This window comes from Caretta caretta, chromosome 3 (assembly GCF_965140235.1).
Source record: "Caretta caretta isolate rCarCar2 chromosome 3, rCarCar1.hap1, whole genome shotgun sequence".
In the NCBI taxonomy this organism is placed as follows: domain Eukaryota; kingdom Metazoa; phylum Chordata; order Testudines; family Cheloniidae; genus Caretta; species Caretta caretta.
Genome location: NC_134208.1, coordinates 67,992,654 through 68,018,097, shown reverse-complemented (window position 1 = coordinate 68,018,097; position 25,444 = coordinate 67,992,654). Strand labels below are relative to the sequence as shown.

At 42.7% G+C, this 25,444-nt stretch overlaps 1 protein-coding gene across 1 annotated transcript; it reads left to right on the top strand.

Moving 5' to 3' along the window:
• The first annotated feature begins 1,982 nt into the window (after nucleotides 1–1,982).
• GJB7 (gap junction protein beta 7) lies at nucleotides 1,983–22,964 on the top strand. Its single transcript, XM_048845062.2, has 2 exons — nucleotides 1,983–2,095; nucleotides 19,503–22,964. The coding sequence occupies exon 2, from the start codon at nucleotides 19,530–19,532 to the stop codon at nucleotides 20,334–20,336; it is 807 nt and encodes a 268-aa protein (XP_048701019.1). The 5' UTR covers nucleotides 1,983–2,095; nucleotides 19,503–19,529; the 3' UTR covers nucleotides 20,337–22,964.
• The last annotated feature ends 2,480 nt before the right edge of the window (nucleotides 22,965–25,444 follow it).

Here is a 25,444-nt window from a genome sequence, read left to right as displayed (position 1 = left end):
CTGGCTGGAAAGACGCTTGGAACTGTGAGCAAAGAAAGTCTTTTGCTGTTTGATTCCTACTGTGTTCAGGGAAACAGAATTTTGTGTACGTTCTTTGTAAATAAACAGGATTGCATCAAAGAAATAATTTACTATCATAATTTTCTCCTTCTAATGGAACCAACTTGCAAGACCGCAAGTATTGGCTAACTGCTTGGGTCAAAAGAGGTAACAACAATAATCATGACATAGAATAAAGATGAACAACAGCATCAATTGCAGCTGATATGGGGCAGTATAAACGTATTCTATGAGTGCGGGTGTACTGCATGCTATGTTCTCCGCAGCGGGGGTCCAGGCTGGGGCAGATGGGAGGGAGGTAGGGCGATGATATAGGGCACAAAGTTGGGTGTGCACAGAGGACCAGGGAAGCACAAAGATGGTCAGGGAAAGACAGAATCTTTTATCAACATTAAAAGCTGTAAGGGTAAACTATTCAAAAGCATCTAAATGACTCAGGAGCCTAAGTCTCATTGAAAGTCATTGGTACTTATGTTCCTACATTATTTAGGGGCTTCTCTGAAAAAATTATCCTAAATGCTCCTAGGTATAAAACATGACATGGTTAAAGTATTCCATGTGGATAAAAGGTTCCCCTTCTCCCCTCCACTGTTCAGTATTTCTTTATCCCACCCAGATGTAACTCACACCTGCTCCTCTGGCCTTGTTAAGGTCTGCAAGAGGGGATCCCGGCTTTGATGGGTCTTGCAGTGCTCTCTTCCTGGCAGGGCCGGCTCCAGGCACCAGCTTTCCAAGCAGGTGCTTGGGACGGCATTCAGAATGGGGCGACAGTCCGTGTCCCACGGTGGCAATTCGGCGGCAGCTCCTCTGCTCTTCCCGCTGTGGCAGCTCTTCCAGGCATGGCGGCAATTCAGTGGTGACTGCTTGGGGCAGCAAAATTGGTAGAACCGCCCCTGCTTCCTAGGGGTTGTATAGTCCAACCCAATTTAAAGTTTTGGAGTGCATGGTGGGGTGAGGAGTGGAGAACACAGCCCAATTCACAAACAAAAAGCTTTGTTTAAAAAGTGTTCAGATTGAAAGTGTGTTTCGGTGAAAGCCAGTCCTTGTTATACCAATCTTTGCACACATCTTTGCAAATTTCAGGAGACAGTTAATGGTGGGTGGACAGTGTAAATCAGGTGGGATTACAATAAGTGATAAAATATCTGGAAAAAGGGAACAGACTGGATCCCTTAACTATTTCTTTCTAGAATTTTTATACATAGAATCATAGAATCATAGAATATCAGGGTTGGAAGGGACCTCAGGAGGTCATCTAGTCCAACCCCCTGCAGGACCAATCCCCAACTAAATCATCCCAGCCAGGGCTTTGTCAAGCCTAACCTTAAAAATATCTGAGGAAGGAGATTCCACCACCTCCCTAGGTAATGCATTGCAGTGTTTCACCACCCTCCTAGTGAAAAAGTTTTTCCTAATATCCAACCTAAACCTCCCCCACTGCAACTTGAGACCATTACTCCTTGTTCTGTCATCAGCTACCACTGAGAACAGTCCACATAAGTTCTAATTCTTTGTAAACAAGGTTTGATATTGTTTTGGGGTGCCAGCTGGACTTTACTGAAACACTTTGTGAGTCAGAAGACTAAATGTCCTCCATAGACCCTCCGTGATCAGCAGTCAGCTTGAGAATCATTTCCCTCTGCCATAGCATGTCAAATGCTCGTTCACTGTTGAGGCTCTACCCATGATAGTATAAGAAAAGAAGCAAAGAACTGCTGCTCTTCATTAGAGTTAATATTTGTGGATGGGTAAAAGAGAAAAATTACATGGGCAGCATTAAATAATTGTTTCTTGTCTCAAGTTACTCATTGTACATCTTCCTGGCAGCACTAGACACACTGTAATACTCATTTGAATAATATGCCAGAACAAGTGATCAGGTTACACCTGTTTAGATTATGCTACCTAGGAAACAACTGGACTCCATTTTCACAGCTTTAAAGCAGTTACTCCCTTTCTGGGACATGAGTAATTAATTGTTAATGGTACTAGAAAACTGCTGGTTCAATTTTAATCATCACCTGTTGCTGTTCAGGTAAGTAAGATTTTCTTGTTCTGATAAAATGTGTCTTTATTCAATAAGAAATAGGTTAGGGGGAGGTTGTGTGTGGGTGTATCAACAATCAGGATAATAGGTTTAAGAAAGTGTTCTTCCAGAAAGTGTCAAATGTATATGCAATTCTAATTAAGTGTAAGCCTTGTAAAATGGCAGTAAGTTTTCCCATGCACTGTTGATCTAACTTTTAAACAATTTAATTGTTACAAACTGGAAAGTAGCCATCTATGACCCACAGTCCGTATGTTTTAATTTAATTTTTTTTCAGTAAGTTCCAAAGTTGAAATCCCTTGCCTTGTGATTGTAATACTTTTGTCCTCTGACCACCCTTACAGGAATGACTCAAGCCATGTAACAACACTTGTTAATTCCTGGGATCATTGCTGTGGATACCATAGAAGTAGCTTTTCTTTGTAATATGAGAGCGTGAGGTAGACTGGTTATGGATTTTTCTCTGTGCTTACGAGAACTGCAATATTTATTGTGCAGATATGGAGCAGACACAACTACTTTGGCATTTTATGTCATCCTGGACATTTCAAGTATCATTTTTACTTGATTACCTAATTTACTAAGATTCACAGAAAAGGCGATGGCTGATAGTAACTGTTTCCCCCAGAATCAGTCCTATGAAGTGGAAAATAATTAAAAACACCATACTCTGGCAGAACATCATACTTGATAACTGCTGAGTTGTTAAATGATGCTTTTAATTTCTCAAATGCAAATATAAAATGTTAGTGAGATGAAGCAATGCAACTACAAGCTATAAAAAAAGAGCTCATCAGAGTTAAGCGTCTGACAAACACCGAGGAGGTAGTTTGTGGATGATATTCTCCCCTACATGCAAACTATTTTGATCTTTCCACACATTCTCTGGGGGTGGGTGGGGAAGGAGGGCAGGTGTATTGATTTAAAGAAGAAATTGTCAGCTGATCTTAAAAATGTGCCTTATTTAGATCTGAATCAGGCTGTTGAGTAACATGTCTAGATTCTGGTACGGTACTCATCACCATCATGGCTGAGTGCCTCAATATTTAGCAGCACAAGGCTGGGCTGTTGAGGAGTGGAGGTAGATGATTAGTTTAATTTTCCTGATGAAAGTTTTCAAAAATTTGGGCAACACTGTATCAATGAATTGACCCTCACGCTCCCCCAAAGAGGTAGAGAAAAAATATTTATCCCACTTTGGAGATGAGGAACTAAGGCATAGAGGGATTAAGTGACTAGCCCCAGGCACCCAGGGAGTCTGTAGCAGAGCAGAGAATTATACCCAAATGGTTTATTATCATTATTAATTATTTTATTAAAGTAGCTCCTTGATGTCCCAACCTAGAACAGGATCCCATTGTGGCAGGGAGTGTACACACGCAAACTAACTAAGAAAGTTCCTGCCCTGATGAGCTCACACTCTAAATAGACAAGACAGAGTGGAAAAAGGAAGTATTACCCCTATTTTAAAGACAAAGAACAGAGGCCCTGAGAGATTATGTGATTTCCCCAGGGTTACACCGGAAGCCAATAGCAGAGCAAAGAATAAAACCAAAACTCTACTGAGTTCCAGTCCAGGGCCACAACCAAATGACCAGCCTTCCTCCATTTACTTCTGTCCACTACCATTCCTGTACATATTTAGCAAGTACATATCCAGGCTAGTGTTTTTACACATTATACATACACATTTTAACCACTATTATACTGGCATGGGAAGTATGGAAATTCTGCTTAAAATATTGCTTATTATGGCACCCAAAAGAGTGCTAGGTGCCTCCTCCTGAGAGATAAAAGGACATGAGTTATGCTCTGATGAGCTTACAAGCTAATGCTAGACCTGATGTAATGAGAGGTTAATATTAAGAAGGCAGAATAATAACTCAGCATGCTACAGTGGCTCAGATACTGGACTGGGATACAGAGACTGTGTTCTCATCCTAACGCTACCATTGATCTACTGCATGACCTTTGGTAAATCACATTGCCTCTGTTTTCCCTCCTACCTTTTGTCTGTCTGTTTAGACCGTAAACTCTTCAGAGCAGGGACTTTGTCTCTTACTCTGTGTTTGTGACATGTCTACAACAATGGGGGTCCCTCTTTCAATGGCACTGCTAGACACTGCCATATTATAAATAATAATCAACTAGGGCTAGTACGCAGTTTAGTGAAGGTAGGTTTGTTTGTTAATGGAATATAAGAAGTAAATAGCTTAGCTGGCTAGTTTCTTGTAGGCTTCAAAAAACAATGAGTATTGAAATTTACATTTTTATTTCAGTTTGACGCATTTTAGGACAGACAAGGGGGTATCTGAACAATGAAAGACCCTAGACACAAATAATTTCCCAGTGTTAAATAATTACACTTGGCATTTCCATAGCACCTTTCACCCAAGCATCTGAAATCAATTTTCAAAGTTGGTATTATCACCCCCATTTTACTAGTAAAGAAACTAAGGCACTGAGGGTTGTGGCTTGATTTTCAAAAGTGATGAGCACCTGCACCTCCCATTGACTTCAATGGGATTTGTGCGTGCTTAGCACCTCTGAAAGTCAATCCATAAGTGACTTGATCAGGGTGACTCTGAATAGATTCAGGTCTGGCATCTTGTAACTTGCTCTAGTCACTAGACTACACTGTCTCCACATGGAAGTTGATGTCTCAACTTATTTTCCACCTTTTGTTTTCCTGTGCCCTCCTCATTGACTCTCAGCATCCACCCCATTCCCTTAGCATCTTTCCCGATGGTTTCCATCACCTTCCCTCCTCTGTCATTAAGCCACCCATAAAGAAAGACTATGTCTTATAGTGAACAGAATTGATATTTTAAATCAACAGTGGTTACACAGAAAAAAATGTCACCATTGCACAGCTTGCTAGGCCAGTTCCAAGCCTGTACACACAACTTGTGGGCCTCACCCTCACTTCCCAGGCTGACAATCTGCCCTCTCTGCTCCACCTCTGCATTCCACTGTTTTTATTGTACAGCAACACAATACTCCCCACTCTTTCTCTGTGTGCTCCCCTGGTGACTCCCAGTGTCCTTCCCTCACCAGTATCTCCTGAAAGTATCCCCATTTCTACCCCCCCCCCAACTCCTGATGGATTAGCTCCATTTGCCATTGGCTCATTTCCCCCTCACATTTTCCTAATTCCCCATTCTCCTCTGTACAAAAGTACTTTTTCTACTGCTAACATAGTTAGCAAAGATGGTCAAAATCTGGGGGAAATTATTAATCAAATAATAAGCTATTCATTGGATGCATTATTCAATGCATATTATTCAAGCTGCTGTAGACCTGACTGAATTATACAATTGTTCAGTGAATAATTCATTCAACCATAGCATTATTCAAATACATTTTTCAATAAATGATATTCAGCCAGCTTAGCAATTAATGGTGCAGCTTTCCATAGCTTTTTGTTCAGCCTGTCTTTTCTAGAGTATTTTGAACAAGAAACTCTTTCCTTTTCAGCCCCCTCTCCTCTGCTGATTTGAACTCTCTGTAATGACTCCCTTTTCATTTCTGATAGAGATGATATCTTTCCTTCATCCCTTCCACTCTGGAGGCTCCATCTTTGGCCCTCTTCTTGTTCTCTTTTCCTGACACCCTTTGTGACTTCTCATTGCTAGCTTCGGTGCTGGACATCACCTCGATACAGATGATACCAATCTTACATGTCCCTCAACTTACTCTCTGATCCCTCTGCTTCCTCATTCAACTGTCTTTCTTCCTTCTGCTCATTTAATGCTGCACCAATCATTCTACTCTTGGATGCTCTAAAGAGTGAAATCTTCCTTCCGGGTATAAATCCATTTTAGACTTTCCCTTTGCTTAATGCAGAATATAATTTTGCTAAGACTAGAAGTCATCTCTAACTTGCTCTGCTCATTTATCTCCCCTCTTCTGGAACATTGCCAAAACTCCCCCTTATTGTGATCTCCCTCTTGTCACAATCACACCCCAACTTGACTATTTCAGTTCCTCTTTTATGGTCTTTCTGAATCCCTAGACTGTTCTGGATTTGACTCCTCACACAATGGCTTCATCTTCTCTAGTTGCAGGTCCATCTGTTCACCATGCTTGGCCTTCCCAACCCCTCTCCCTATAGCTGCTTGTCATTCTCACATGTACTGCTCCATCAGGAAGTCTACTGTCTCCCTCTCATCTACTGAATCTCTGTCTGTCTCATCTACTGAATCTCAAAGTCTAAGCCTTTGAAGAATGAATGGCATTGTACAGTATCAACCTGAGCAACAGTTAAAAGCTACATTGCCATATAGCAGCAATCGTGCATAAAAGAAACATGTTTTTTCCTTTTAAGGACACATTTCCGTCTCCTTTGGGCAGAAATGTTGCCTGTCACCCCAAGAAATGCCACAAAACAAGCTCTGTCACTCTATAGACCTGCTCAGCTGAAGTTTGTCCCATGGACACTCAGCCAGTGTCACAGGGAAGACTACAGATGTAAAAACACTGACATTTTGTTGCCTAGAGCTTGTTGATTGGGAATTAATGGCTCCAGAAAGTATAGCTGTGTGTTCCACAGTCACTTTATTTAAAAGTCTCATTTCAGCCAAAGGAGCATTTAATCAAGTAACTATGTAAGTAAGTCTTCATTAACTAAAACCCTTTTCAGTATCTATTCTATATCAGCGCTACATGATTTAAACTCTTCCTCCTCTTTGCTCTTTCAGTAGATTGGGGCCTATACATTGCCTAAGGGCTGTCTGAGAGTTCCCTCCAAGCTCTTATCCCCACTTCTCCCTGGACAGGTCTTTCCATTATGCTTTTCTTCAGCCTGTTCTCAGTGTAGGATTGGTGGGGCAGGCTGTAAGGAACATTTTTTCTAGTCCCAGTTTGTATGTAGGCACTCCCTGATATGGAAACACTGGCAGAGATTTTCGAAAGCAAGGGCCTAAAGATAGATTCCTAAATCCATAAGTGGCCTGATTTTCAAAAGTGCTGATTCCCCAGCTACTCCCACCTCCAGCAAAGAGCTGCAGCATAGATATTCATAGGACAAGAAATGTAGGCTTTCTTTACTCTGTTCCAATACACCTCCTAAAATTCCTGCACTGCCTTTGGGAGGATTCCTTAAGTTACTTTGTAGGAATGATGACTTGACCTATGAGCCGTTTTCACAGCAGTTAATGCAGAACCTGGTTTTCTGAGGGTATGTCTACACTACAAAATTAGGTCTAATTGATAGAAGTTGATTTTTTAGAAAGCGATTTCATACAGTCGATTGTGTGTCCCCCCACTAAGCACAGTAAGTCGGCGGAGTGCGTCCACAGTACCGAGGCTAGCGTTAACTTTTGGAGCGTTGCACTGTGGGTAGCTATCCCACAGTTCCGGCAGTCTCCACCGCCCATTGGAATTCTGGGTTAAGCTCCCAATGCCTGTTGGGGCAAAAACATTGTTGCGGTTGGTTTTGGGTACATGTCATCAGTCACCGCACCCTCCGTGAAAGCAACGACAAGCAATTGTTTCACTCCTTTTTTCCGTGCGGGCGCCATACTGCTTTCAGCAGACGCTGCAGTAGGACTGCAAACCGTCATCATCAAATGACCACTTCAGCTGCCACTCTGCTCTCCTGACGCTATGAATCCACCTCGCAGGTCCTCTATATGACCATCGTCATCCATCGCTTCTGCTGCCACTCTGCTCTCCTGGTGGTCTTGCTGGGCTGCTTCTGCTGCAACTGTGCTTGGCTGCTCTTGTCTCATACCACGGCAAGCATGCAGCCCGCTCAGCTGTTGTGTCCTGGCAGCAGACGGTGCAGTAGGTCTGCAAAACTGGTCATCCAACCACCTCTTTCCCTGCAACTCTGCTCTCCTGCAGACGCCATACCACGGCAAGCATGGAGCCCGCTCAGATCACCGCGGCATTTTTGAGCATTGTAAACACCCTGCACATTATCATGCAGTATATGCAGAACCAGAACCTGCAAAAGCAGGCGAGGAGGTGATGGCAGCGTAGTGACGAGAGTGATGAGGACATGGACACAGACTTCTCTCAAAGCACTGGCCCTGGCAATTTGGCCATCCTGGTGGCAATGGGGCAGGCTCATGCCATGGAACGCCAATTCTGGGCCCAGGAAAGAAGCACAGAGTGGTGGGACCGCATAGTGTTGAAGGTCTGGGATGAGTCTCAGTGGCTGCGAAACTTTCGCATGCGTAAGGGCACTTCCCTGGAACTTTGTGACTTGCTTTCCCCTGCCCTGAAGCGCAAGAATACCAAGATGAGAGCAGCCCTCACAGTTCACAAGTGAGTGGCAATAGCCCTCTGGAAGCTTGCAATGCCAGACAGCTACGGGTCAGTCGGGAATCAATTTGAAGTGGACAAATCTACTGTGGGGGCTGCTGTGATCCAAGTAGCCAACGCAATCACTGAGCTGCTGCTATCAAAGGTAATGACTCGGGAAATGTGCAGGTCATAGTGGCTGGCTTTGCTGCAATGGGATTCCCTAACTGTGGTGGGGCAATAGTCGGAACCCATATCCCTATCTTGGCACCGGATCACCAAGGCGGCCAGTACATAAACCGAAAGAGGTACTTTTCAATGGTGCTGCAAGCACTGGTGGATCACAAGGGATGTTTCACCAACATCAACGTGGGATGGCTGGGAAAGGTTCATATCACTCACATCTTCAGGAACTCTGGCCTGTATGAACAGCTGCAGCAAGGGATTTACTTTCCAGACCAGAAAATAACCGCTGGGGATGTTGAAATGCCTATAGTTATCCTTGGGGACCCAGCCTACCCCTTAATGCTATGGCTCATGAAGCCATACACAGGCACCCTGGAAAAGTAGTTAGGAGCTGTTCAACTATAGGCTGAGCAAGTGCAGAATGGTGGTAGAATGTGCATTTGGACGTTTAAAAGTGCACTGGTGCAGTTTACTGTCTCAGTTAGACCTCAGCGAAACCAATATTCCCATTGTTATTACTGCTTGCTGTGTGCTCCACAATATCTGTGAGAGTAAGGGGGAGACGTTTATGGTGGGGTGGGAAGTTGAGGCAAATTGCCTGGCCACTGATTACATGCAGCCAGACACCAGGGTGGTTAGAAGAGCACAGCAGGGCGCGCTGCGCATCAGAGAAGTTTTGAAAAACCAGTTTCATGGCTGATCAGGCTACGGTGTGACACTTCTGTTTGTTTCTCCTTGATGAAAACCCGCCCCCTTGGTTCACTCTACTTCACTGTAAGCCAGCTCCCCTCCCCCTTCGATCACCGCTTGCAGAGGCAATAAAGTCATTGTTGTTTCAAATTCATGCATTCTTTATTAATTTGTCACACAAATAGGGGGATAACTGCCAAGGTAGCTCAGGAGGGGTGGGGGCAGAGGGAAGCACCGGGTGGGGTGGGAGAGGAGGGAAGGACAAGGCCACACTGCACTTCAAAATTTATTGAATGCCAGCCTTCTGTTGCTTGGGCAGTCCTCTGGGGTGGAGTGGTTGGGTGCCCAGAGCCTCCCCACCAGTGTTCTTGGGCATCTGGGTGAGGAGGCTATGGAACTTGGGGAGGAGGGCGGTTTGTTACACGGGGGCTGCAGTGGTAGTCTGTGGCTTTCCTGCACCTCAACTATATGCCAGAGCATATCAGTTTGATCCTCCAGTAGCCTCAGCATTGCATCCTGCCTCCTTTCATCATGCTGCCGCCACTTTTCCTTTTGATCCTGCCACCTCTCCTGTTGCTCCTGCTACTTGTGCTCACGTTCATTTTGTGCTTTTCTGGACTCTGCCATTATCTGCTTCCACGCATTTTGCTGGGCTCTTTCAGTTTGGGTGGACTGCATGAGCTCAGAGAACATTTCATCGTGAGCGTGTTTTTTTCGCCTTCTTATCTGCACTAGCCTCTGGGATGGATATGCTAGTCGCAGAATTGAAACATTTGCAGCTGCAGGAGGAAAAAAGGGAGATTAAAATTGAAAAAGACACATTGGCCATTTAAAAGGAGGGGCTGATGTTTTTGGGTTAACATGCAGCACAAACCCAACTAAATCCCCCCACACCCAATTCTCTGGGATGATCGCTTCACCCTCCCCCCACCATGTGGCTAACAGCGGGGATGATTTCTTTTCAGCCACAGGCAATCAGCCCAGCAGGAATGGCCACCCCTGAATGTCCTCTTCATTAAATTCCCCTATTTCAACCAGGTGACCATGAATGACATCACTCTCCTGAGGATAACACAGAGAGATAAAGAATGGATGTTGCTTGAATGCCAGCAAACACCAGGACCACATGCTGCCATGCTTGCTTATGCAATGATTCCAGACTACGTGCTACTGGCCTGCTGTGGTAAAGTGTCCTACCATGGAGGATGCAATAAGGCTGCCTTCCCCAGAAACCTTTAGCAAAGGCTTTGGGAGTACCTGCAGGACAGCTTCATGGAGATGTCCCTGGAGGATTTCCACTCCATCCCCAGACACGTTAACAGACTTTTCCAGTAGCTGTACTGGCCATGAATGCACCCCAAGTCTTCAGGGCAAATTAACCATTAAACATGCTTGCTTTTAAACCGTGTATTATATTTACAAAGGTACACTCACCAGAGGTGCCTTCTCCGCCTTCAAGGTCTGGGAGCCCAGGTTGGGAGGGTATTGGCTCCAGGGTGATAAACAGTTCCTGGCTGTTGGGGAGAATGGTTTCTCCACTTCCCTGGTGTGCACCATCTTCAACCTCCCCCTCCTCCTCCTCATCTTTCTCATCCCCAAAATCCTCATCCCTATTGCGTGAGACTCCCTTGCAGGAGTCCACGTACAGGTGTGGGGTAGTTGTAGGGGCACCCCCTAGAATTGCATGCAGCTCATCATAGAAGCGGCATGTCTGGGGCTCTGACCCCGAGCGGGCATTTGCCTCTTGGGTTTTTTGGTAGGCTTGCCTGAGCTCCTTAAGTTTCATGCAGCACTGCTGTGGGTCTCTGTTATAGCCTCTGTCCTTCATGCCCTTAGAGATTTTTTTCAAATATTTTGGCATTTCGTCTTTTGGCATGGAGTTCTGATAGCACAGATTCGTCTCCCGATACAGCGATCAGATCCCGTACCTCCTGTTCAGTCCATGCTGGAGCTCTTTTGCGATTCTGGGACTCCATGGTCACCTCTGCTGATGAGATCTGCACAGTCACCTGTGCTGATCAGCTTGCCATGCTGGGCAAACAGGAAATGAAATTCAAAAGTTCACGGGGCTTTTCCTGTCTACCTGGCCAGTACATCCGAGTTGAGAATGCTGTCCAGAGCGGTCACAATGGAGCACTGTGGGATAGCTCCCGGAGGCCAATACCGTTGAATTGCATCCACACTAACCCAAATTTGACTGGGCGATGTCGATTTCAGTGCTAAGCCCCTGTCGGGGAGGAGTACAGAAATCTATTTTAAGAGCCCATTAAGTAGACAAAAATGGCCTCGTTGTGTGGATGGGTGCAGGGTTAAATTGATCTAATGCTGCTAAATTTGACCTAAACTTGTAGTGTAGACCAGGGCTGAGACTGAGAGTAATTTACCTCATGTTATAAAAGGAAAACCTACTTGGCACATCCCTAATCTTCTTGTCTGTGTTTTATTAAGTGGGACCATATTTATTTTTTTGTTAGTCAGCTTGCTTCCCTTGTCAAACAGGATTACATTAATGTGAACTAGGAATCTTTTAGTTCAGGCCCTCATCCCCCCACATGGGAGAGATACAGTGCAACACTTTGGTTGCAAACACTCTGCTATTCACACTCCCATAGTCCAAATGGAGGGGCAGGGTAGATATGCCCTAAGATTTTGCAGTTTATGCTGAGCACACGCTTCTACATGTTGTCAGAGCCAGAATGAATCTAAGCAACTAAGACTCTGGACTGGAATTGAACAAACAATCCTACTGAAGATGCAGGGGACAAAGAAGACTCCAGCTCACTCTCCCACAGTTGTATTGACTCTACAGCTAACGAGTAAAAAGTAGGGAGAAAAATTAAAGGGACAGGGGACTGGAAACGCTGCAAGTCCCCCTCACATTGTTTCCCTGGAATCATTTCCTGTGAGGGCAGATTTGCTCCTCCTCTTGCAGAACAAGGGATTTTGGGCCAACCAGCAGATACTCCAAGATCCATGTAGAACATGAAGGCCTGGCCTAGCTAGATAGAGGCCCTGTGTCTGCCCTTGTTGTCTGTCCTATAGCCCCCTTCTAGCTTTGATGGGAATTGCACTGCCAGGGGCTCCCCTTCCAGCTGGTGATGCTGGACATGCACAAAAGAAGACATCTATAGCAAGAATGGTGGGGAAACACATAGGAAACATGGGCAGGTTTCTGTGATAAAGATTAGGGCATGTGTTAAACTATGAAATGACATATACCCAGTACACAAGTAGAGGATTTAAAATGCAACATGGATCTACAGGTAAAAGAACATCCCAGCAAATGTCTGTAATTTTGGGAAAATAATTCAGTCTAATATCGTGGGATAGTTGGCTCCTACACAGAAGTCTGAATGTTAAATGGAATTTGCTTAGACAGCATGTAGCAAGTATTTGCATAAACTGGAGTGTGCTATCACACACTGCCCAGGTTTTGGCGTACAGCTAAACATTTACATGCTTCTTATGGCTTCCTCTGGAATCAGCCGCAAGATTATGTGTATGGAGACCGGTATAAAGAAAGTGTTACACCATTTAGTGAGAGAAGAAATCATTTTTATCGAAGAACAATGAAAACAAATACCCAGTTACGTCTCGCTGAGATAATGTCCAGAAGGTTAATGTCAGAGAAGAAGTCTGGTGCTGCTCCTTTGATTGTGTACTAGATAATAAAAATAACTATGGTTGGCACTTATATAAATCAGGTCAAACCAAATCTCACAGCAGTACTTAGTTCTGAGTATTTTACCAACCCATGGCAAGCTTTAGAGTGGATAAAAAGACGTATTTTAAGGTTGATTTGTATTGTTATTGGAAGTGCAATGTTAGTTGTTACTGGGAATATCCATGGCTAGCAGAAAAAGTGTCATATGCAATTTCACCTCTTTCTGTAATAGGCTTCCACAATTTTGGGCAACCTGTTCCTGAACACTTGAACTTGGGGACAACCTCACTCCACATGCTTGAAATCTCACACGATCTCATCCTCTGATTACATTCATATTAACTTATGTTAGTGTCTTAATAGCACTTAGTAAAACTGTAAAATTCATCAGAAAACACCATTACATTGTAATCCTTCTGTTAGAATGTTTACATCTGACAAAGGGAATTATATCTAAAATGTGTAGGCTGCTTTAGAAAATATTTACTTGGACACACGGGGAGATATAGTTTTACAGTTATAGTGACTTAGTTGCATGTTAGACAATAGCAGTTATTGTTTTACTGTTTGTTTTAATTATTTCAGACATGTTCGTAATTATAATTTTTTTATATTTGGACACTTTAATTTATCTGGGCTAAGTATGCTAACAGACTATTCATTTGTATACAATATGCTCATTTAAATATTAATATATACAAGATCCATAAATTCAAACTCCATTTGTAATATATATATCCTACCCCATTCTCCCCAGAAAAGGAAGTTAAAAAATCCTGCCCTGTCACACCGCATGCTAACTGTGATGAAGCAGAGAAACTGGCCACCAGCACAGCAAGGTTAAAGCAAGCCCCAGCCTGTTATACCAACAGTCAATGCCAGGTCTGTAGAGGGGAGAAAAAAAGGGGTCCCGGCTTAGTTTGGGGCTGATTGTTGAAGAGGCAGGAGCTAGCTACCTCCTGCCTGAGGGGAAGGGTCACTAGCCTGCCAGCTAAGGCAGCCACCTGGGAGTAAGTACTGTCTCTCCAGGAAAGGGAGACTGAGAAGGGGACCTAGGAGTCTCCAGCATCTGAGGTAACTGAGTGAGCGAACCCCATAGACATTGGGGGGCTTGCCTTCACCCAGCTTGCAGCTGCCCCGCCCAAAGAAGTTTGGGACTGAGGTAAGGCACAATCCACAACACAAGAGAGGTCCCTACAGGAAGCAAGCCGCCTAGCAAATTAGACTAGAGGGTCCATGCTCCATACTAAACAGACTGGTCGGAAGTAACTCAGGGCAGTGGATTTAGAGTCTCTTCTGGGAGGGCCTCCCCTGTTTAGGGGCTGAAGTACACAGGTCCTGGGCTGCGACCTAGTGGAGAGGGAGGGCCCAGGTCCCCCTAGCCCCGCTGGACTTAAAAACTGAGGCTCCTCAACCAAGCATGGGGCTGAGAGCCATGCGTTGTAACCACTAGGCAGTCCAGCTCTTCAATCCACCTGTTACAGATTGGTGAAGAATGCGTGTAGATGCCCTAGTCCCGGCATAAGGGAATTGAAGAAAAAAAGAGAGAGAAAGAAACCCTCAAGCAATCCGCACTCTTGCTAAATAGAAATGGAATAGCCACTAAAACCGATGGCCAAACAAAACACCCACCATCATAAGCAGCAACAACTGCTTCTGCAAATGGCCAATGAGCAGCAGCAGTTGATCCATGGGCTAGTGGCCCAGCAGCAACAACAGCAGCAAGAGTTCGTCCAGCAGGTGGTCATGATATTATGGCCACCTGCTCCCACAGAGCCAGCAAACCCTGCCCTAGCTGCAACTGCCACCCATGAACAGCATGTGTAAGAGGCTTACGGGGGCTAAGTCTCCCCAGAAAAGGCTGGCCATGCAGAAGGGCAAATGCTGCAGTTGTGGCATGGGTCACCTTCCTTTGGAGGCGTGCTGGGTCACCTTTGGGGTCCTGGAAGTGAAGCTCCCTAGAAGCGAGGGAGCCACTGGCACCTGGACCAAGGTTCCGCCTTTGCTCTGCCTCGTTCCCTGAGACCCCCACCCACCACTCACTCCTCTCTGCTGCAGAGGGAAGCGCGTGGTGGGTGGGCAGGTGCACCCTTAGAGGAAGAGGTGTGGGGAAGGAGTGAGCGGCAGGTCGGCAGGCCTTGGGGGAAGAGACAGGGAGGAGGAGTGAGAGGCAAGTGGGCAGGGGGCACCTTGGGGGAAGGGGCAGAGTGGGGGACGGGTCTTGGAGAGGTGGGGCCCCAGCCCGGGTACCAATGGACCCCTCCACTTCTAGGGAGCTTCCAGCACTCGTGTGTAAGCCTCCCCAAACAGAAGACTCATGCACCACCCATGCTGCCACCCCATCAGACTTACCAAAACAAGATGCGGCCCAGTGATGATCCTGAGGCCTTCCTTGAAACTTTAAGCAGGTGGCTGCAGTAGACCTCTGGCCCCAAGCCCAATACATTGTGGTACTGACACCATACTTAATCGGAGTAATAGGGGAGATCCCCAATCCTGGTGAGGGGACATCCCATGCATCTGAGCCAACCTAGCAAGACAAGGCCCCATCGAAGCATAATGAAGAGCCCCCCTGCATTACCTGAGTCGGAGATTCTGAATCAGTTCTCCAACTTTGTAGAGGAACATATGCTGAACTGAGCATAAACCCAGGTGGTGGTAGTAAATAGGGAGACCTCTATCATATCTCCGCTTAGTCGTCTCTTTTCCAAGCTGAAAATCCCAATCTTATTAAGCTCTCCTCATACGGAAGCCGTTCCATACCCCTAATAATTTTTGTTGCCATTTTTTCAACCTTTTCCAACTCCAATATATCTTTTTTGAGAAGGGGCGACCAGATCTGCATGCAGTATTCAAGATGTGGCATACAGTAGATTTACATAGAGGCAATATAATATCTTCTATCTTATTAGCTATCCCTTTCCTAATGGTTCCCAACATTCTGTTAGTTTTTTTGACCATCACTGCACAATAAGTGAATGTTTTCAGAGAACTATCCACAATGACTCCAAGATCTTTTTTGAGTGGTAACAGCTAATTTAAACCATCATTTTATATGTATAGCTGGGATTATGTTTTCTAACGTGCATTACTTTGCATTTATCAACATTGAATTTCATCTGCCATTTTGTTGCTTAGTCACCCAGTTTTGTGAGATCCTTTTCTAGCTCTTCACAGTCTGCTTTGGACTTAACTGTCTTGAGTAGTCTTGTATCATCTGCAAATTTTGCCACCTCTTTTCCCAGATAATTTATGAATATGCTGAACAGTTATGGTCCCAGTATAGACCCCCTGGGGACACCACTATTTACTTCTCTTCATTCTGAAAACTGACCATTTATTCCTACCCTTTGTTTCCTATCCTTTAACCAGTTACTGATCCATGAAAGGACCTTTCCTTTTACCCCATGACAGCTTTCTTTGCTTAAGAGCCTTTGGTGAGGGATCTTGTCAAAGCCTTTCTGAAAATCTAAGTACACTCTGTCCACTGGATCATCCTTGTCCACATGTTTGCCTACCCACTCAAAAGAACTCTAGTAGATTGGTGAGGCATGGTTTCCCTTTACAAAAACCATGTTAACTCTTCCCCAACAAATCATTTTCATCTATGTGTCTGATAATTCTGTTCTTTACTATAGTTTCAACCAGTTTGCCTGGTACTGAAATTAGGCTTACCAGCTTGTAATTGCTGGGATTGCCTGTGGAGACCTTTTCAAAAATTGGCATCACATTAGCTATTCTCCAATCATCTGGTACAGAAGCTGATTTAAATGGTAGGTTACAAACTACAGTTAGTAGTTCTGCAATTTCGACATTTGAGTTCCTTCAGAACTCTTGGGTGAAGACCATCTGGTCCAGGTGACTTATTACTGTTTAATTTATCAATTTGTTCCAAAACCTCCTCTAATGACACCTCAATCTGGGACAGTTCCTCAGATTTGTCACCTAAAAAGAATGGCTCAGGTTTGGAACTCTCCCTCACCTCTTCAGCCCTGAAGACTGATGCAAATAATTAATTTAGTTTCTCCGCAATTACCTTATCTTCCTTGACTGCTTCTTTAGCATCTCAATAGTTGTTTAGCAGGCTTCCTGCTTCTGATGTACTTAATTTTGCTGTTACTTTTTGAGTCTTTGGCTAGCTGTTCTTCAAATTCTTTTTTGGCCTTCGTAATTATATTTTTACATTTCACTTGCCAGAGTTTATGCTCCTTTCCATTTCCCTTGCTAGGATTTAACTTCCACTTTTTAAAGGATGCCTTTTTGCCTTTCATTTCTTCTTTTACTTTGTTGTTTAGCCACAGTGGCACTTCTTTGGTTCTTTTACTATGTTTCTTAATTTGGGGTATACATTTAAATGGAGCCTCTATTATGGTGTCTTTAAAAAGTTTCCATGCAGCTTGCAGGGATTTCACCTTTGACACTGTACCTTTTAATTTCAGTTTAATTAACTTCCTCATTTTTGAGTAGTTTCCCTTTCTGAAGTTTAAATTCTACCATAGTGGGCTGCTTTGGTGTCCCCCTCCCCCACCCGGGATATTAAATTTTATGTTATGATCACTATTACCACACGGTTCAGCTATATTCACCTCATGGCCCAGATCTTCTGCTCCACTTAGGACTAAATCAAGAATTGCCTCTCCTCTTGTGTGTTCCAGAATTAGCTGCTCCAAGAAGTAGTCATTTAAGGTGTCAAGAAACTTTATCTCTGCATCATGTCCTGAGCCAACATGTACCCAGTCAGTATGGGGGTAGTTGAAAGCCCCCATTATTATTGAGTTTTTTATTTTTATAGCCTCTCTAATGTCCCTGAGCATTTCACAGTCACAATCACCATCCTGGTCTGGTGGCTGGTAGTATATCCCCAGTGCTAGATTCTTATTATTCAAGCATGGACTTACTATCCTTAGAGATTCTATGATATGGTTTGGTTCATTTCAGATTTTTACTTCATTTGACTCTGTGCTTTCTTTCACATATAGTGCCACTCCCCCAACCCCAAGTACTTTGGAACAATTTACCAAGGGTTGTGCTGGATTCTCTGTCACTGAACATTTTAAAATCCAGAGTGGATGTTTTTCTAAAACATATGCCCCAGTTCATTTAGGAATTTAGGGAAGTCCTACATGTTATATAGGAAATCAGACTAGATGATCACAGTGGTCCTGTTTGGCCTTATAATCTATGAACCTGTTAATTTTATGCAAATGATCCATAAAAAGCAGACAAATATAGTCCTTTTACAGCAGCTGAACTGCATGACAAATTTTGCACCCCCATAAAGCACAGGGGCTGGGGCTGAATGTAACAGAACATAAATTAAACACAAACCCAGAGAAGATGAATGTTGGCACTAAATCTACCATTTTTAAAGGACAGAAAGAAGCCTGGGGCTTGGAACATCTCTTATGTTGATGGTTTTATAGGCTTGCTTGTTTGTTTGACAATACATTTTGCCTACCAGATGCAACTTATTTTGGCTTTGCTTAAAGGGGTCACAAAGGCTGTTGGGTGACGTTATATGGATTTGCTGTTGGCAAATATTGACAGATGGGCCAGGTGACACTCCCTATGGTGAAAACTAATCCTTGTTTTACAGAGCAGTATTTCATTTTAATCATTCACATAGACATTAACCTTTGAGGAGGATTTCAGACACGTTTTCTTGCATACAAACTAGCTAAGAGTAATGAAGGACAATGAAGTAACTCCCAATCCATATTAGCCTGTAAATGGAACAGTGAGAAGGAGGGAAAAAATGAAACCAAAACAAAAATAACCAAAACTTTTATAAATAAGATTTTCCATCCATTTATATCGGAGAGAGATTACAATGATCTTATCTTTAGCATTGTGCTTCAAATTGTGGAGCCAAATGCATCCACCACCTGGGATGTTCTTGGCCCATAATTTTTTCATATGCAATGGTCACCATCAAAATGTCTGCAATAGCTATTATTCAAGACACACCCAAGAGATCTGCTTTTCCTTCTATTAAGATTTGTTCTATTATTTATTGTTCTACTAACTGAGATCTGTTAGCAAAATTATTACTTTTTAATGATGGTCATTGCAGCTGCTTCTCCACATCCTACGATAGAACAGATTCACCTGTGCAGCCTGAGTGGAGGATGCTATTATGGACACCATACTCCTTATGGTTGCCTTCCCCCCCACCCAATTTATATCATATGGTGAGCACATGGTAGCTTTAGCCTTGATTCCTGGGAGCTCATTGGGTCCTAAATAGTCAAAATATTCTTTCCTGGGACATTTTTATGATTTCTCTTAACGTTAATAAGAACAGTCCTGCTTTGTATTTATAGCATGTTTAGAGCAAGGCTGAACCTTGGTGTCTGATGTGGTGCCCAACATGATTTGGTCCCGCCTACACTTGCTGTCAAACTGTTCTCAGTATTAGCAACCATAGGACGTACCAAAGATCAGTTCTAAAATCTGCCATGTGAATCTAGGAACAGCACTTTGACCCTAATTATTTTAGGCTGGTTTACATACTAGTTATATTAATACGATTCAGCTTGGATGCATTTGTTTTCCCATCATCTGGATAAAGAACAAAAATCACTAACGTATGTTTGTTTGTTACAGCATTTTGTCCTTCCTTCAGAAAAAACCATGAGCTGGGGATTCCTGCGAGACATCCTAAGTGGAGTGAATAAATATTCAACAGGAATTGGCAGGATCTGGTTGGCTATTGTGTTTATATTCCGCTTGCTTGTCTATGTTGTGGCAGCAGAAAATGTCTGGAAGAATGAACTGAAGGAATTCGAGTGCAACATCAGGCAACCGGGTTGTGAAAATGTCTGCTTCGACCACTTCTTCCCTATTTCCCAGATCAGGCTTTGGGCCTTGCAACTGATCATGGTCTCCACCCCTTCTCTTTTGGTTGTTCTCCATGTTGCCTATCGAGAGAGCAGGGAAAAGCGACACAAAAAGAAACTTTACAAGAGCCCAGGAAGCATGAATGGTGGACTGTTGTGCACTTATCTCATCAGCCTCATTTTCAAAACAGGATTTGAAATTGGTTTCCTAGTTTTGTTTTACAAGTTGTACGGTGGATTCAATGTGCCACGCCTTGTGAAATGTGACATGAGGCCATGTCCTAATACAGTAGATTGCTATATCTCCAAGCCCACAGAGAAGAAAGTCTTCCTCTATTTTGTGGTGGTGACTTCGTGCTTGTGCATTGTATTAAATGTAAGTGAACTGAGCTATCTGATTTTCAAATACAGCATAAAATGTTGCCTTGAGATATATGACAAGAAAGTTCAGACCATGAAAAGTGAGTGCCAGAAGCTGAAATACGTTGAGCCCGATGGAATAGCAAGTACAGCTCTGTTCCACAGCAATGCTTCACCAGTGCTCGTCCATATGCCAGATAAACCTGAAAGTAACTTACCTACTGATTTGAGAGAAGGATAAAAATGATATTGCATGATGTTAAATAAACTGTCTGAATTATTCCTCTTACATGAGTTCAAAGAAATCCATCAGTGGATGAGGAAACTTTATTTTTATCTAGAAAATAGCATATTCTCTTTTTCTCTTAAAGAATTGTCAGATCCCTGCTATTGGGTTTTTGCCTTCCCATTCACCTGTATTACGTATTATTCAGGTTTGTTCAGGCTAAATCAAGGCAATGTAAAAGGTTGACATTTCCACTGAGACAAATACTAAAGCTTCTGATAAGTCATCTTGAAAGGACAGTTGCTGAAACAATTGTATTTTGCATATTTTATGTGGCTGCTTTTGGTTCAGTTGTTTTTCCTTTCTTTTGAAGAGGATCTTTATGTCTATCTTAAAGACTCTATTCTAACCAGAGCCAGAGGAGTGAAAAGGGGATATAAAGCTGTATGGATTAGGTCACTCTGCCAATTCGAATCCAGGCCAGGACAACAGGAGTGACTGAAAAGGGTTGGCAACTTATGGCTGCTAACTGTCCTATATGACAGGTTTCAGAGTGGTAGCCATTAGTCTGTAGCAGCAAAAAAAAAACCAAAAAAAAAACCGAGTACTTGTGGCACCTTGGAGACTAACACGTCTTTGGGCATAAGCTTTTGTGGGCTAAAACCCATACATTGGATGCATGCAGTGGAAAATACAATAGGAAGACACACACACACACACAGAGAACATGAAAAAAAAATATATCTTCCTACTGTATTTCCCACCCGATGCATGCAGTGAAGTGGGTTTTAGCCCACAAAAGCTTATGCCCAAAGAAATTTGTTAGTCTCTAAGTGCCACAAGTACTCCTTGTTTTTTTTGTCCTGTGTGAATGATGGGCTGAGCCTAGGTCTGTTTATATACTAATTGTACTATTTTACAACAACAACAACTAAACACACCTGCTGGCAGACTGATACCAAGGACTGACCTAGGTAGCTGTCTATTTTAGCAACTTAAACCGCACTTATTGCTGTAGTAATTGAGCACCTCACCATGTTTAATGCATTTATGATTTATAATGTATTTATACCCTGTGAGGGTATTATTGCCATTTTTATAGGCAGCAGAAACAGACATAGGGATACTAAATGGCTTACCCAAGATCACACAGGAGCCTGCAGCACAGTATTGATCCCAGGCTTCCCGTGTCCCAGACTATCTCCGTAACCACTGGACCTTCCTTCCTCTCTACAGCTCTAGAAATTGAATAACTTTGTCATCTATCAAAGTCCTGCTTCTCAGGTTTGGGTTGAGGCACACTAGCTGGGCACCAGGGGCGGTGGTGAGAGGGTTTTGATCTCTGCGACTGCCTGGAGTCCGGCCCCTTTTGCTAACAGTAAATTCAGTCCCATTAAGAACCTGATCCTTGTGTAGAATTCTCACAGACGCCAATGGACGTTCTGAGCCCAGAGAGCTTAGAGGACTGGGCCTCAATATTTTAAAAGGTATTTTAGTTTCAAGTGGAAGCAAAGTCAGGAAGAATGTTCATAAATGAAAACTCCAAGTTCTTTTTCAAAATTTCAGAATGTGCTTCAGAATTATGGTCTTTTAAAATTAAGATTATATAGTTAAACTAGAGGGGAGATTATTATTGCACGAAGCCTATTATTTGCCTGCTAACAGGTAGAAAGCGAGAGAAATTAGGACAGGAAGAAATTCATTCTCTATTGAAATCAATGGGAAAAGATGACAATCAGTTTTTCCAACTTTAATTTCTATGGTAAGCATTTATGGTTTTGCCTAGGTTCAACTGTTCCAATTTCTGATTTATTTCAATCGTCATTGAATTCAAGAGATTTAACACAGTATATATACACTTTACTGCAGTAAGATAACTACTCCTGATTTACTAAGCCTTCCTTGCTATAACAGATTAAAATGTAAATTATTCTAAGCAATATTCGACGGTAGATATCAAACTGCATGTTTTAAGAAGTGGATGCATGTGTCCATCCATCTGTCCAACCTGCTAGGGATTAGAACTGGTTGAAATTGTTTGAAAAATTTTCCCACTGAAAAATGTATTTGCGCTGAAAAAGAAATTTTCCATGGGAAAATGTGGATTTTAACAAAAGTTTCAGCTGGAAAATTTATAGTAAAAATATTTGTTTTGAATTGGCTTTTGAAATAAACATTGATTTCAATGTAAAATGTTTGTGTTTTCCAGCTTGGGATCCCCCAAGCATTCCCATGTTAAGGCACTTACATTAGGAAAACCATTCATGACAACTCTATTCTCTTCTACAAAGGAAAAGACTGTTCCCTAAAAAAGGAAGGTAGCCTCTGGCGATACTCTGTAAAAGAGAATATAGTGGACCTTGCCTGTGTTATCACTGGCTAACACAGACTATGGTTTATGTCCCTCCGATTAAAAAAAAATATCCGGGGGGGGAGGGGGAAAGAGTAAATGTTAGCTGATCATTTAAATAACCTTTTCTGCAGGACAGCAGCTAGTTTAAGGAACAACTAATTAAAGCCTTACTTTTTTGAAAGACATTCAAGCCTATTGGTATAAAAGCAAATTGTGTTATTTCCATGATAGTGCTAGCTTTGCTAAAAATCAATGTACATAATAAACTAAGATACTATCATGTTTTTGAAGCTTGTGTGCGCATTCTTATTGTGTGTTGCTAAAAGGAAGCCTCTTAAAATATATGAAAGATGTATTTCTGTTGCTTTCCTGTTTACAAGGGCAGCAGAATTTAACTGAATTTTAGATGTCAGCCTGCCAGCTAGTGGCCAGTTTCAGATTTGCATCTTTAACAAAACTGCACCAAGAAGAAACGGAGTACTTGTGGCACATTAGAGACTAACCAATTTATTTGAGCATAAGCTTTCGTGAGCTACAGCTCACTTCATCGGATGCATACCGTGGAAAGTGTAGAAGATATTATATACACACAAAGCATGAAAAAATACCTCCTCCCACCCCACTCTCCTGCTGGTAATAGCTTATCTAAAGTGATCACTCTTCTTACATTGTGTATGATAATCAAGGTGGGCCATTTCCAGCACAAATCCAGTGGGAAATGGCCCACCTTGATTATCATACACAATGTAAGGAGAAAGAAAAGGAGTACTTGTGGCACCTTAGAGACTAACCAATTTATTTGAGCATGAGCTTTCGTGAGCTCATGTAAGGAGAGCGGTCACTTTGGATAAGCTATTACCAGCAGGAGAGTGGGGTGGAAGGAGGTATTTTTTCATGCTTTGTCTGTATATAATAAGATCTTCTACACTTTCCACAGTATGCATCCAATGAAGTGAGGTGTAGCTCACGAAAGCTTATGCTCAAATAAATTGGTTAGTCTCTAAGGTGCCACCAGTACTCCTTTTCTTTTTGCGAATACAGACTAACACGGCTGTTACTCTTAAAACTGCACCATCGCATCTATGTTGGATAGTAAAGAGCGGACACTGCTTGACTGATCATACTTATCCGTTGTTGCCAGAATCATAGAATCATACAAATGTAAGGCTGAAAAGGACCTCGAGAGGTCAGCTAATCCATCCTCCCCCATGGTGAAGCAAGACTAAATGTATCTAGGCCATCCCTGACAGGTGTTTGTCTAATCTGTTCTTAAAAAACTCAGATTATGGGGATTTCCCAGCCTCCCTTGATAATCTGTTCCGGTACCTAACTACCCTTATAGTTAGAAAGTTTTTCCTAATAGCTAATCTAAATCTCTTTTACTGCAGATTAAGCCCATTACTTCTTGTTCTTCAGTGAACATGGAGAACAACTGAATTCTCCTCTTTCTAACAACCCTTAATTTATTTGAAGACTTATCGGCTCCCACCTCAGTCCTTTTTTTCCCTCAAGACTTAAACAGGCCAAGGTTCTTTAATATTTCCTGATAGGCCAGGTTTTCTAAACCTTTGATCATTTTTGTTGCTCTCCTCTGGACTTTCTTCAGTTTGTCCACATCTTTCTTAGAAAGTGTGGTGCCCCAAACTGAACACAATACTTCAGCTGAGGCCTCATCAGTGCCAGCAATTAGCTCCAGCGTCTTACATATGACACTCCTGTTAATACACCCTGGAATAATATTAGTCTTTTTCGCAACTGCATCATGTTGTTGGCTCACATTCAATTTGTGATCCATTATAACCTCCAGATCCTTTTCTGAAGTGCTACTGCCCAGCCAGTTAATCCCCATTTTGTTGTTCCTTTCTAAGTGCCGAACTTTGCATTTGTCTTTACTGAGTTTCATCTTGTTGAATTCAGATCAATTTTCTAATTTGTCAAGATCATTTTGATTTTCTAATCCTGTCCTCCAAAGAGCTAGAAACCCCTCCCAGCTTGGTGTCATCTGCAGATTTTGAAATCATACTCTCCACTCCATTATCCAGTCAGTGAAAATGTTGATAAGTACTGAAACCTAAACAGATCCCTGTGGGACCCAATTAGGTACGCCTCCCCCCAGGTCTGTCAGAAAACCATTGATAGCTACTCCTTGAGAATCATTTTCCAGCCAGTTGTGAACCCACTTTATAGTAGTTTCATCTATACTGTATTTTCCTATGTCTTACAAAATTTCAGCAAACATTTCCCATGCATTATCTATACAAACCGTAGTGTCCAAACTGCTTTCAAATGCATGAGTTGAGCTAGCTGTTGCACAAAAAGCACCAAGTACTGAATGAAACAATTTTGTATTCCATAACAAGTCTATTCATTGTTTACTTTTACCATTTGAATTGTCAGAATGATTAACTCTAGGAAAGGAAACTCAGTCCTATCTTGACATCTGTCCATTTTATGCACTACACATCCTCTTCCTTCAAGAAAAAAGGTAAATACTTTATTCTGGAGGTGAGTGGGATTTTCTAAAAGCATTACAATAATGAAAGAGGACTTTTAAACAGTGTTTACTTGAGAGTCAGAGAGAGAAGCACGTACTGAAACACCAACATAGACTTTCAATTAAATTTGTGCTTTCGCTACTTTTCATTGGGTAAAACATTCTAGGACAGGGCTCACACTTTGTTTGTGGGGTGTACTGCCTCGGAGAGGATATCTTGTGAATACCTCCCCACCCATTTGCAACATAACAGCCATGAGGCATCTATGTAATTTG

Excerpts from the sequence above, each read along its gene's own strand:
- GJB7 (XM_048845062.2), top strand. The coding sequence starts at position 19,530 with ATGAGCTGGGGATTCCTGCGAGACATCCTAAGTGGAGTGAATAAATAT.